Source organism: Myotis brandtii, unplaced genomic scaffold (assembly GCF_000412655.1).
Source record: "Myotis brandtii unplaced genomic scaffold, ASM41265v1 scaffold103, whole genome shotgun sequence".
NCBI lineage: Eukaryota > Metazoa > Chordata > Mammalia > Chiroptera > Vespertilionidae > Myotis > Myotis brandtii.
This window is the reverse complement of record NW_005353460.1, coordinates 5,566,534-5,581,875: the sequence shown is the minus strand read 5'-3', so window position 1 is coordinate 5,581,875 and position 15,342 is coordinate 5,566,534. Positions and strand designations below refer to the sequence as shown.

The 15,342-nt window shown below is 36.7% G+C and overlaps 1 protein-coding gene across 4 annotated transcripts in view; it reads right to left on the bottom strand.

Annotated features, from left to right (window-relative positions):
- Window positions 1–15,342, bottom strand: part of HOOK3 (hook microtubule-tethering protein 3) — a 93,589-nt gene that overhangs the window by 41,990 nt on the left and 36,257 nt on the right. For all 4 annotated transcript variants that reach the window (XM_014536719.1, XM_014536714.1, XM_014536716.1 and 1 more), the window contains 2 exons: window positions 5,302–5,442; window positions 3,545–3,746 (listed from right to left, as the gene is read on the bottom strand). In XM_014536719.1, the coding sequence (XP_014392205.1) occupies window positions 3,545–3,746; window positions 5,302–5,442 (343 nt within the window). The remainder of the gene's footprint in view (window positions 1–3,544; window positions 3,747–5,301; window positions 5,443–15,342) is intronic.

Sequence of the window (15,342 nt, the reverse complement as noted above, 5' to 3'; positions counted from 1 at the left end):
GGGAGTGGGGGGTGCGGGAAGAGACTGGACAAAAATTGTACACCTATGGATGAGGACAGTGGGGGGTAAGGGCAGAGGGTGGGGTGGGAACCGGGTGGAGGGGAGCTATGGGGGGGAAAAAGAGGAACAACTGTCATAATCTGAACAATAAAGATTTATTTCAAAAAAAAAACTTAATGGAAAGATATTATATTCACTGATAGGAATATTATTGTCATAAAGATTTCATTTATCCTTTACATCAATCAACAGAATCAATGTAATTCCAATTCCCAAAAGTTTTGGGTATAGAGGGAAAGAAAAGGTCTAAGAATAGATAATTTTGAAAAAGAGCAAGGTGCTGTAATACCAAATATTAAAGTTACTAAAAATCTATAGATAATAAGACTGTGAGGTACTGGTGTAAGAATAGACAAATAGACCAATAAAGTAGAAGATAGTGCCCAGAAACAAACCCAGATATTACATGGAAATTTAGGTATATGATAAGTTAATCGACTTGTAGGCCACTGTGGAAGAAACTATTAATAAGTGCTGCTAGGTTGACTGCTTGTCCAGACAAAGTATCCCTAACCTCTCGCCCTACACAAAAATGTGGCTTAAAGACATAAATGTGCAAAACAAACTTAAATCTTTGTTAAGAAAATAGAGATTAGTCTTATATCCTTCTGTAGGAAGTGATTTCTTAAACAAGGAATAACAAACATAAATCATAAAAAGATATTTAAAATTCATTATATTAAAATTAACAATCTCAAAAAGGTAAAAAGGATAGGTCACAGACTGGTAGGAAATATTACATGTATAAAAAGATTAATATCAAAAACATATAAAGAACTTTCATAATCCAATTTTTAGAATGATTCTAAGATAAAAATAGGCAATTCACAAAAGAAATGTGATCAGTAAATATATTTGTAATTAGGGTAATGCAAAACAAAGTATAAGTATAAAGAGACCATTTCATATCTACCCAATTGTCAAAATTTGAAGTTTGAAGTATTATTGTTAGTGATGATGTGGAGTGGGAAAAATCATGCAAATTTCTTGCTAATAATACAATCACTTTGGAGAATAATTGGGAAGTATCTAGTTAAATGAACATATTCTATGGAAGAAATTCCATTCAGTTGTAAAACTTTCACATATATATAAAACAGGTAATGTTCAATACTATTTATTCACAGTGGCATTTCTTGTAATATAAAATAAAAAGTTGAAACATTCTGTCTGTCCTTCAAAAGGAAAATGGATAAATTATGTTATAGTCCAGTGATGGCGAACCTTTTGAGCTCAGCGTGTCAGCATTTTGAAAAACCCTAACTTAACTCTGGTGCCGTGTCACATATAGAAATTTTTTGATATTTGCAACCATAGTAAAACAAAGACTTATATTTTTGATATTTATTTTATATATTTAAATGCCATTTAACAAAGAAAAATCAACCAAAAAAATGAGTTCACGTGTCACCTCTGACACGCGTGTCATAGGTTCACCATCACTGTTATAGTCATTTAATAAGATACTATACAGCAGTACGAATGAATGGGAGAAAGCTACTAGTACTGTGGTTCTCAACATTCTGGCCCTTTAAATACAGTTCCTCATGTTGTGACCCCAACCATAAAATTATTTTCGTTGCTACTTCATAACTGTAATTTTGCTACTGTTATGAATCATAATGTAAATATCTGATATGCAGGGTGGTCCTAGGAGACCCCTGTGAAAGGGGCGTTCGACCGTCAAAGTGGTCGCGACCCACAGGTTGAGAACCGCTGTACTAGTATATACCTATCAACATAAACAAATCTCACAAATATACTACTGAGCAAAACTAAATTATAGTAGAGTTCTTTCACTTTATAATTTATATAAGGTGGAGCAAAAGCAGGTTTACAGTTGTTTGTATGGAAAATAATACAATAATCTATAATAATAAAAGCATAATATGCTAATTAGACCAGCTGTGAGGGAAGCCCGGATCCCAGGTGCCTGCTGGTGGCCGGAGGGAAGCCTGGGTCCAGGCGGTTGGAGGGAAGCCAGTGCCGGCAGCCGGGAGAAAGATGGCCTACTCTTGCACGAGTTTCGTGCATCGGGCCTCTAGTTAATGAATAATACAAGAATATCTCGAGCACTCAACAACTGTAAACCTACTTTTGCCCTGGATAGCCTTAAAACGTGTCAAAATGCTATAAATTTAATCTACATACATATCCTATATAATAAAAGGGTAATATGCATATTGACCCTAACAGCAGAACGACTGGGAATGACTGGTCACTATGACACACACTGACCACCAGGGGGCAGACGCTCAATGCAGGAGCTGCCCCCTGGTGGTCAGTGCACTCCCACAGGGGGAGCTCTGCTCAGCCACAAGCCAGGCTGACGGCTGCCAGTACAGCGGTGGTGGTGGGAGCCTCTCCCGTCTCCTCAGCAGCACTAAGGATGTCCGACTGCAGCTTAGGCCTGCTCCCCGCTGGCAAGTGGACATCCCCCGAGGGCTCCCGGGCTGCCAGAGGGATGTCTGACTGCCAGCTTAGGCCCGATCCCCCGAGGAGCAGGTGGGCATCCCCCGAGGGGTCACAGACTGCGAGAGGGCACAGGCCGGGCTGAGGGACCCCCTGAGTGCACAAATTTTTGTGCACTGGGCCTCTAGTGAATAAATATACATATGCAGCAAAATAATAGAGCAGTAGTGCCCTGGCCAGTGTTGCTCAATCGTTAACATGTCTCCCGAGCACTGAAGGGTCTGGGGTTCAATCCCCCATCAAGGGCACATATGGGTTGCAGGTTTGATCCCCAGCCCCGGTTGGGGCTAATGCTAGAGGCAACTAATTGATGTGTGCTATTTCTCTCTATCTCTCTCCCCATCCCTCCCTCTCTTAAAAATCAATGGAAAAAATATCCTCGAGTGAGGATTAACCAAAACAAAGAATAGAGCAGTGATTTTCAACCGGTGTACAGCACACTGGTGTGCCCCAAGAATTTTTAAAATATGCAATACCTGACTATTTAGTAAGGGTCACTGACTTTTTCCCCCTCAGACTGTCAAATAAAAAACTGCCAATAGCCAACACAACAATAACTGTCTGGTGTGAATGAATCAAAATTATACCTTTTTTTCGGTCAGATCAGCAAAAAAATGTATTTTTTGGCGTGCCGCAGAATTTTAATAATTACTTTACGTGTGCCATGAGATGCAAAAGATTGAAAAATCGCTGGAATAGAGAGATGCATAGGAAGGAAACCACAAGCAGCATAGCGGTTACTATAATGAGGGGAAGGAAGAGCATGTTTTATTTTTTAAGCATGAACACATGTATTATTTTTTCACTGTTGCATATTTAAGTATTATATAATAAATTTAAAAATAAAAAGCAATAAAAGGATCTGCTATAGAGACCAGTCAGTAAGCTCTGGAGAAGAACTAAGTTTCATAGGTAAAAATCAGAACACCATAAAAGCAAGCCAGTAGATTTTTGATAAGCCAGGGGAGAACCTGCTTGAAAATGTCAGCAGGACACTGTTACAATTCTTTACCTGTCTCTTATATGTCTCAAGTTGACTTCGAGCCGCATTGGCTTTTCTTAACTCTTCCTCTAGACTGACAGTGTTCTGCATATACATAGTATTCTTCTCTTCTAAGAGTTTAACCTGCCGTCTCAAATCACCAAGGTCTTCTAGCTTCTTTTTATATGATTCCACTTGGCCCTCTAGTTTAGACACTTTATCAGAAGAATGTCTAGAATAAGATGGGAAATCAGAAACACATTCACAGTTATATAGCTATTTTAGATAGTGCTAAAACAAGAGGGATTGTGAGATAATAACACATTGTAATCAAATTATAAGACCAAAGATAATTCCAGGTTAATTTTTCTGCTCAGGTTAAAAAATATAACCAAGTTACAGCAAAAATTGTAATGACAAATGTTATATAATGTAAGGAAAGCAAATCTGTGTGTAGCAGGGGGTAGAAGGGTTGGGGGTGTAGCCAGCAGACACACATGCAGTGGTAGAAAAAGCAAAATAAACTGTGCAGTGTCCAAATAATTTGGCAATTAGAATAGCTGTTTCAGTGGAGTAGTTGGGGCAGATGGGGACAAATTTTAGGGGATTAAGGAGAGAACATAAATTTTACCCTGTATAATCTAAATTTGTTCTGGAGGGAAGGAGAGAGTAATAAGTCTCTCCCTTTTTCTAAGATGAGAGAGACCTAAATGTACATATATGCTAAGGAGGAAGATTCAAATGTGAAGAGAAATGATAATTCATGTAACACAGTCCCTGTGTAAGCAAGAAGCATTGAGACCCAGAACACTGAAGAAGAAATTAGCACTGGACAGGAGGAAGAATAACAAGTCTATCTTCTAGAAGCAGAAAAGAAACGATTAGTGGGAATGCAGGGAATTCAGGAGGTGCAGGAGATATAGGACATGGAGAGTTCCACAGTTCATGGCCTCTTTCCTCTATGCAGCAGGAGACAATGTCATCCACTGAACGTAAGGCATGAGAGAGGTGGGGTGCGATAGGCATGCAGGTGAGAAGAGTTATGAAAATATGTCATACCTAGAAGAGAAATGGGAGACAGCCATCTACTGATGAGCAGCAGAATGGTGGACCAGTGGTAAGAACCCAGTGAAGAGTAAGCTTATTAATTTGTAGTAGGACAAAACTGTATCACTATGTCAATTTCTCTATTTGTTCTCAGTATTCAGAGCAAAAGTGTAAAATATAAGTGGTTAGAATGATCCAACAGAGGATAGATTATACAAGAATGGCAAAGGTGGAAAAATGAAGTGATAGGGAGTGAGGTGCCTCGTGAGCAAATAGTTGAAGCGAAGATAAAAAGGTCCATCAAGGAGATGAAGCCTTGTGAGATATGACAGTATTTGAGAAAAAGGAAGACCAAGTGACTGCAGGACTCAAAATTAAAGAAAAGGAGTAGTAATAAGAAAAGCTCCAGAGATACACAAGTATAAAGTAATGGTCAGAGATTAATTTCTATTGAGAAACATTCATATAGCACTTATTTGCCAGACTGTTCCAAGTGTTTACAAATATAAACTCACCTAACTCCACATATAAATCTGAGGTATGTGTGTGTATTATTTTGTTACAGATGAGAAAATGGTTATATGGAAGTTAAATAAATGATGGCACTTAGATCTAAATCCAGGTGGCCCACCTCTTGAACATCCTACTATGCCCGGATCCTAGAGCTTGTAACATTGGTGGAAGAACTGTTCTGGGTGATGACAGGTCTGGCACTGTACAAAGATGGGAAGATTGTTTACCTAAGAACATCTATTTCATCTTTTAGAGACTGAGCATCATCTGCCAAAGTGGTTAGTTCATCATTCTGTTGCCGAAGTTCAGAGATTTCCTTTTCTAACTCTTCACAGCGTATTCGATAATCATCTTTGGCTGCTTCTAGTCTGTAACCAAAACAAAATAAACCAAGAGAGTACTATTTACTGTCTAATAATTCTCCTTAGTACAGTAAACAGAAATAAAAAGCATGAGGATAAACTCTTCCTGAATTTGTCTCCTACTTTTGTGACCATGAACTATAATTCTAAGTTTTCGTTATCCTAAAAAATGGATTCCAATGTTCCAAGGCTAGTGAAAAGATAAAAACTAATTACCATTCCTTTATTTAGAAATTTAGACATCAAGTAATACTTTTCAAAATACAGCAGATATAATTTCTTTAAATTTTCAATTATAAAATTTATATTCTTTGTTGAAAATTTACAGAATACAGAAAAGCAAAAAATATAAAAATCATGTGTTAACCTAAATAGACAACCACTATTAACAATTTTATAGTACACCCTCCAGTCTTATTTCTGTTCAGGTCTTTTTATCTCCCCAAATGTGGATAATACTGTTTTTACTTCTTAATTTGTTTTACTTAATATACATCCCTCATTTAGATTTATAAGATTCTTTGTCTCTAATGTCACAAATATTTATCATTATTTACTTTTAATAATCTTTATGTATTTAATGTACTGAAATTCTTAATTGGTTTTTATGTAATTCAATTGATAAATCTTATACTATATAGTTTCCACTTTTAGTATATGATTAGAAAGGTTTTTGTCATTTTAATCCTATATGGTCTGTTAGTATTTATATGGTTTCATTTTTAACATTAAAATTCTCAATTTCCCTGGAATTCATTTTGGTATATGATGTAATGTAAGAATCTAACTTTTCCTTTCAAATATTTACCAACTGTCCCCAAACCATTTAACAAATAATTTAACCTTTCTCTATTGATTAGAAAAATACCACCTTTATCATGTTATACACTCTTTACATACACTTGGGTTTCTGGATCTTCATTTGTGTTATTGGTTTGTTTGTAACTTGCTGTAGCAGTACCAAGCTATTTTACTTAGTATAGGTTTATAACATATTTCAACACTGAATATGGGAAGTACTCCCTCATTAAACTTTGTTCTCACAATGTTCTGGGAATCTCTTGATCATTAACACTTCTACATAAAATTCAAATTGGAATCAAATTCAAATTACGTAACAATTTAACAGAAAAAGACATTCTTACAAAACTCCATGAAAAACATGTTATCTCTCTCCATATATTAAAATATTATTAATGTATAATTTACAAGTTTTTGTCTTATGAGTCGCTAATATTACAGTCGTCCCCACTTATCCATGGTGGATACATTCCAAGACCCTAAACTGTGAATAGTACCAAAACCTATACTAGTACATACCATGTTATTTCCTATGCATACATACCTTTTCACTTAAAGGAAACACTTTCAGCTTTTCTTCGGCATATCCCAATTGCCAGCATCACTACTGTTGCATTTCGGGGCCATTATTAAGTAAAATAAGGGTTACCTGAACACAAGCACTGCAATACTGCGACAGCTGATCTGATAACTGAGATGCCTACTAAGTGAGTAATGGGTGGGTAGTGTACACAGGGTGGATACACTGAACAAAGGGATGATTCATGTCCCAGGTAGCATCCTACTACTCAGAATAGTTTGCAATTTAAAAGTGATTACTTATTTCTGGAATTTTCCTTTAACATTTTTGGACTGCTGCTGACCGTGGGTAACTGAAACTGCAGAAAGGGAAACTGTGGGTAAGATGCGACTATTGTACTTTAAAAAATTTTTTAAGTACTTACTATATAGAAGTTTTTCCTGATGATATCAACTAGTTATTGCTAGAAAAGCTTATGATCAATGCAAACTTCTTACAGTTACTTCTCCCCATTAAATGTCTATTGCTTCTAAGAACTTTTCAGTTGATACTCTTATCATCTGTTCTACGTAGACAAACATAAAACCTACAAATGGTTTGGCTTTCCAATATTTTCATCTCACTTCTTTCTCTTTTTTATTATTATTATTTTTTTAAATATTTTTTTATTGATTTCAGAGAAGAAGGTAGAAGAGAGAGAGAGAGAAACATCAATGATGAGCGAGAATCATGGATTGGCTGCCTCCTGCACACTCCCTAATGGGGACTGAGCCCACAGCCCGGGCATGTGCCCTTGACTGGAATCGAACCCGGGACCCTTCAGTCTGCAGGCTGACACTCTATCCACTGAGCCAAACCAGCTAGGGCTCACTTCTTTCTCTTATTTCTTTCTCTAGAAAAGTAATAACAGCTAAACCTTATATAGCATCTCTGTGCCAGGCAATATTCTCAGTACTTTACATATATTAATTCATTTAATATTCCTTTAAAATTCTAGAAAGTAGGTAATACTATTAGACCATCTTATAGTAGACAGATATGCCCAAGTCTACATAGCTAGTAAGTGGCAAAGCCAAGATTTTTTTAAGTGTCTAGTTAAAAGTCAAATAAATTAATATTCATCCTATTATATCAGACTATAAAAAATAATAAAAAATACTAATATACTGTATTGATAAAACATTTGAATTATTATGCCCTGACCGATTTGGCTCAGTGGATAGAGCGTCGACCTGCGGACTCAAGGGTCCCAGGTTCGATTCCGGTCAAGGGCATGTACCTTGGTTGCGGGCACATCCCCAGTGGGGAGTGTGCAGGAGGCAGCTGATCGATGTTTCTCTCTCATTGATGTTTCTGACTCTCTGTCCCTCTCCATTCCTCTCTGTAAAAAATCAATAAAATATATTTTAAAAAAACAAACATTTGAATTATTAAAATACTTGAAAACACAATACTGTAGCATGTATTCTGAAACTGTTTCCTTTATAATGAAAATGTAAGGTGTAAGGCAATTCTAAATACCACTTTCCCAAAACCATACTTTAAAACCTGGCCACAATTTGAGACTTCTGTCCAAGATGGCGGTATGGAAAGACACTGAACACACCCCCTCCCATAAACCCATTGAATTTACACTTACAGAGCAATTCCCCCTGAAGAACGAAGGGCAAGTGAACAGCTTCTGCACAGCAAATGAGAAAAAGGGAAAGAGAAAAAGAGAGAGAAAGAGAGAGAGAGAGAGAGAGAGAGAGAGAGAGAGAGGAGAGAAACACAGAAATGGGTAGGAGAAACTCAGACATGGTATGATAGGAACCCCACTCCCAACACACCACTTGCAGGAGGGAGGGATCATCGACTCTCCTACCCTGGGGCATAGCAAAAAAAAGAGTGGTTTAAAGGGCACCTAGAATATAACAGAAGAAAATGGATTTAACAACCCTAGGGCATTAGCCAATGGGAGGGAAGCTGTGGAAACTCTCTTCCACTGTCGGAAATACAAGGAACACCACTGTTGTGCTCCCCTTCCACTTTAATCTCACGGTGGGAGCATAGTCCAGTACTCTAGCCAGTTTGCCAAGGCTGTCCGAGCGTGCACCAGGCCCTGGGCCCACACCAGCTCCTTGGCTTGCCCCTGGGATTCCCCTTGGCTTGAGCCCTCTCCAACTACAGCTCCAACTGGCCGGCCAAGGAAGCCCCAGTGTGGCTTGCCCCCAGAACTTCCTGTGGCCGATGCCTGCACAACTGTAGCTCCACTCAGCCTGGACAAGGTGGCCCCAGTGCAGCTTTACCCCAGGACTACCCATGACTTCAATCTTAGCTGGCTCCAGGTCCAGCCACTGTTAGCCACTATGGCAGCCACGGTAATGCTCAGCAGCCTGATCTAGCTCCAGCTGGCTTACCAAAGGCGCCCAGCATACAGAGTTTACAAAAAGGAAGCTCCTATTCAAGGCCACTGCTTCAATACCAGGAGGGGTTGCTGTTTTGCCTAATCCACAGAAACACACACAGAGAGACAGCCAGAATGAGGAGACACAAAAATATGTTCCAAACGAAAGAACAGGATAAAACCCCAGAAAAAGAACTAAATGAACTGGAGACAAGCAACCAATAAGATAAAGAGTTCAAAACACTAGTTATAAGGGTGTCAATGAACTTGGGAGAAGAATAGACAAGCTCAGTGAGAACTTCAACAAAAAGATAGGAAATATAAAAAGAATAATCAGAACTCAATACAAAAACTGCAATAAAAAATACACTATAAGGAATTAACATCTGATTAGCTGATGTAGAAGAACAAGTCAGGGAGATGAAAGACAAGGTCATGGAAATCACCCAATTAGAACAGCAAAAAAGAAAAAAGAAAAGAAGGTAAGTTAAGGGACAACATCAAGTATACCAACATCCAAATCATAGGTTCTCAGAAGGAGAAGAGAGAGATAGGGACAAAAAAACCTATTTGAAGACATAATGTCTGAAAATGTCACCAACCTGGTTAAGTAAACAGACATCCAAGTCCAGGGAGCACAGAGAGGCCCAAACAAGATGAACCCACAGAAGCCCATACCAAGACACATCATAATAAAAATGCCGAAAGTTCAAGATAAAGAGAAACTTAAAAGCAGCGGGAGAAAAGAAGCTAGTTATATACAAGAGATTCCCCAAGAGACTATGAGCTGATTTTTTTAACAGAAGCTTTGCAGGGCAGAAAAGGAATGGCACAATGTATTCAATGCGACAGAAGAGAAAAAACCTATAGGCAAGAATACACCCAGCAAAGTTATCATTCAGAATTGAAGAGATTAAAGAGTTTCCCAGATAATCAAAAGCTAAAGGAGTTCATCACCACTAGACCAGCATTGAAAGAAATGTTAAAGGAACTTTAAGAGGAAAAGGCCAAAACTAAAAATAAGAAAACATAGGAAAACAAAAATTTTACTAACAAAGGCAAACATTTAGAAAATATAGTAAATCAACCAATTATCAAGCTAGTTAAAAGGTTAAAAGACACCAGTAGTAAGAGCATGTGTAAATGCAATAATAAACTAAGAAATTCATACATGTACAAGATGTAAAATATTATGTCAAAACATAAATGTGGGGCCCTGGCTGGTGTAGTTCACTGTTTAGAGTGCCAGCCCATGCACTAAAGGGTTGTGGGTTTGATCCCCAGCCCCTGTTGGGGTACGTTCGGGTCAAGGGCATGTACCTGGGTTGTGGGTTTGATCCCCAGCCCCTGTTGGGGTGCGTGCAGGAGGCAACCAATCGCTGTCTCACATCACTGTTTCTCTCTCTCCCTCCCTCTCTCCCTCTTTTCCACTCTCTCTACAAAATCAATGGGAAAAATATCCTGGAGTGAGGATTAACAAAAACAAAATGAAACATAATTGTGGGGGTGTGAGTAAAAAATGTAATGCTTTTGGAATGTGTTCAAACCTAAGCAAGCATCAACTTGAAATCAGAAAATAATTAATAAAATGACAATAAATATATACATTCATAGTTACTTTAAATGTAAATGTACTAAATGCTTAGATTAAAGAGTTTCCCAGATAATCAAAAGCTAAAGGAGTTCATCACCACTAGACCAGCATTGAAAGAAATGTTAAAGGAACTTTAAGAGGAAAAGGCCAAAACTAAAAATAAGAAAACATAGGAAAACAAAAATTTTACTAACAAAGGCAAACATTTAGTAAATATAGTAAATCAACCAATTATCAAGCTAGTAAAAAGGTTAAAAGACACCAGTAGTAAGAGCATGTGTAAATGCAATAATAAACTAAGAAATTCATACATGTACAAGATGTAAAATATTATGTCAAAACATAAATGTGGGGCCCTGGCTGGTGTAGTTCACTGTTTAGAGTGCCAGCCCATGCACTAAAGGGTTGTGGGTTTGATTCCTGGTCAAGGGCATGTACCTGGGTTGTGGGTTTGATCCCCAGCCCCTGTTGGGGTGCGTGCAGGAGGCAACCAATCGCTGTCTCACATCACTGTTTCTCTCTCTCCCTCCCTCTCTCCCTCTTTTCCACTCTCTCTACAAAATCAATGGGAAAAATATCCTGGAGTGAGGATTAACAAAAACAAAATGAAACATAATTGTGGGGGTGTGAGTAAAAAATGTAATGCTTTTGGAATGTGTTCAAACCTAAGCAAGCATCAACTTAAAATAGACTACCATAAACATAGCTTATATATGTATATGAATCTTAGGGTAACCACAAACCAAACCCTATAATAGATACACACACATACCAAAAAAAAAAAAAAAGAAGAAAAAGGAACCCAAATAAACCACTAAAGAAAATCATCAGTGTACAAGAAAAGAAAGGAGGAGAAGAAGAAAGGAACAGACAACTACAAAGAAATCAGAAAATAATTAATAAAATGACAATAAGTATATACATTCATAGTTACTTTAAATGTAAATGTACTAAATGCTTCATTCAAAAGACAGAGTGGCTAAAGAGATAAAACCTCATAGTTACTTTAAATGTAAATGTACTAAATGCTTCAATCAAAAGACAGAGTGGCTAAAGAGATAAAACCAAAACAAGACCTGTGGATATTCTGCCAATAAGAGACTCACTTAAGATTGAAAGACACAGAGACTGCAAGTGAAGGGATGGAAAAGATATTCCATGTAAATGGAAACAAAAAGAAAGCTGGCATAGCAATACTTATATCAAATAAAGTAGACTTTAAAACAAAGACTGTAACAACAGACAAAAGGCATTGCATAATGATAAAGGGACCAATCCAACAAGAGGATATAACTTCTAAACACCAATGCAACCAATGTAGGAGTGTCTAAATATATAAAGCAATTACAGGCAGTCCTCGGGTTACATAGGACTCGACATATGTCGTTTTGTGGTTACATCACCATCTCCCATTTATTTATTTATTTTAAAAAAGTTTCCATCATTTCGACGTATGCACATATGCTTTATGTTTTTTATTATTTATTTACCACAAGTAAAGGTCAGGAATTGTTATCATTCTTTTAGATTTTTTTACTGTTTCACTTCATTATTGCTGTGTATGTGCTCCATGTGAGTGATGTAGGTACTTATGTAGGTAGGTTCTGACTTAACGGCGAAAATCTCGTTACATCGCGCCACAGGAACGGATCTCTGACGTAACCCGAGGACCTACTGTATTAATGGACATAAAGGGAGAAATTGGTAGTACTACAATCATAATAGCGGACTTTAACATCTCACTTACATCAGTGGGTAGGTCAGCCAGATAGAAAATCAACAAGGAAACAGTGGCCTTAAATGAAACCTTGAACCAGAAAGACTTAATAAACAGCAAAATACACTTTTTTTTTTCCGGGTGCACATGGACCATTTTCCAAGATAGACCACATATCAGGCCACAAAACTAGTCTCAGCAAATTTAACAAGACTGAAACATAACAAGCATCTTCTTTGATTACAACGATATGAAACTAGAAATCAATTACAAGAGGAAAACTGGAAAAAAACACAATCACGTGGAGGCTAAACAACATGCCACTAAACATTCAATGGGCTAATGAACAAAATCAAGGAGAGAAAAAAATATCTTGAGAAAAATGAAAATGGAAACACAACAATACAAAGTCTTTGGGCCACACAGCAAAAGCATTTCTAAGAGAAAAATTCATAACGACACAGGCCTACCTCAAAAAACAAGAAAAATGTCAAATAAACGATCTAACCTTACACTTAAAAGAACTAGAAAAAGAACAGTCCAAAGTGAGTAGAAGGAAAGAAATAATAAAGAACAGAGCAGAAACATATAAAAAAGACTTAAACTATAGAAAAGATCAATGAAACTAAGAGTTGGTTCTTTGAAAAGATAAACAAAATTGATAAACCTTTAACCAGCCTTATCAAGAAAGAGAGGGTCCAAATAAATAAAATCATATAAATGAAAGAGAAGTGACAACCAATACCACAGGAATACAAAGATTTATAAGAGGATACTATGAACAATTATATACCAGCGAATTTGACAACATAGAAGAAATGGATAAATTTCTAGATGCATATAATCTTCTAATACTAAATCAGAAACAGAAAACCCAAACAGAGCAATTATACTAGAAATGAAATTGAATCAGTAATAAAAAAACTCACAACAAACAGAAGACCAGGGTCAGACAACCTCACAGGTGAATTCACCAAGCATTCAAAGAAGAATCAATACTTATCCTTCTTAACTATTTCAAAAAATTGATTGAAAAAGAGGGAAAGCTCCTTAACTCATTCTACAAGGCTATCACTACATTGATACTCAAATCACACACACACACACACACACACACACACACACACACACACACACACATTACAGGCCAATATCCCTGAAGAATACAAATGCAAAAATCTTCAAGAAAAATATTAGCAAAACGAATTCAGCAATACATAAAAAAGATCATATAGCATGACCAAGTGGGATAGTGGGATTTATTGCAGGGGTGCAAGTATGGTTCAATATCCACAAACCAACCCAGGTGATATACCACATAAACACAATGAAGGAGTAAAAATCATATGATCGATAGATGCAGGAAAAGCATTTGATGAAATTCAACATCCAATTATAATAAAAACTCAACAAAGAGGGTAGAAAAAGAACATACCTCCACATAATAAAGGTCATATATGACAAACCCAGAGCTATCATCATACTCAACAACAAAAAACAAAAAGCTTCTTCTCTAAGACCAGGAACAAGACAAAGATGCCCACTCTCACCACTCTTATTTAATGGAGTATTAGAGTCCTAGACACAGCAAGCAGACTAAATAAATAAATAAAGCTATACAAATTGGAAAGAAAGAAGTAAAATTGATACTATTTGCAGATGACATACTATATATAGAAAACCCTAACCAAAAAAACTATTAGAACTAATAAATGAATTCAGTAAAGTTGCAGGATACAAAGTTAATACTCAGAAATCTGTTGCATTTCTATGCACCAATAACAAACTATCTGGAAGAGAAAAGAAAACAAAATGAAACAATCCCATTTACAATTGCATCAAAAAATACCTAGGAATAAATTTAACCAAGGTTGTAAAAAACCTGTACTGTGAAAACTACAAGATGAAAACTGATGAAAGAAATTAAAGACACAAATAAATGGAAGGATAAACAGTGCTCATGGATCAGAAGAATTATTACTGTGACAATGTCCATACTACCCAGAGCAATCTACAGATTCAATGCAATCCCTACAAAAATACCAATGTCATTTTTCTCAGAACTGAAACAAACAACCCTAAAATTTATATGGAACCACAAAAGACTCTGAATAGTCAAAGAAATGTTGAGAGAGAAAAAAATTGGAGGTACCACACTCCCTGATTTCAAACTATCCTACAAAGTTATAGTAACCAAAGTTATAGTAACAGTATGGTAATTGCACAAAAAACAGTCACATTAATCAACGGAACAGAATAGAAAATCCAGAAATAAATCCACGTTTATATGGTCAATTAATCTATGACAAAGAAAGCAAGAATACACAATGGGGAGAAGACATTCTCTTTAATAAATTTTGTTGGGAAAACAGATACATGCAAAAAATGAAACTAGACCACTTTCTCACACTAAAAAAAAAAAAATCTAAAAATGGATGAAAGATTTAACTGGAAGACCTAAAACCATAAAACTCCTAGAAGAAAACATGCAGTAAACTCTTTGACATTGGTCTTAGCAATATTTTTTGGATATGTTTCCTTGGCCTAGGTAACAAAAGCAAAAACAAACAAATGAGACTAGATAAACTAAAAAGTTTTCACACAGTGAAGGAAACTATCCACAGATGAAAAGGTAACCTAGTGAATGGAAGAAGGTATTTGTAAATTATACTAGGTGTACCAGTTAATAATGCGGATTTTTTTTCAATAGATGGAGTTACACATATGTTGATATATATGCAATTTTATATGTATGCTATTTTCTTGTATTGACAGCAAGCTTCAAAACTTCATATGTCAAATTTGCTGAAGGTGTTTGCTGGGGTCCATCCCCAGCAGGTCCAGGGGTCCCCAAAGGTGTGGACGGAGTCGGCGAAGAAGGAATGACA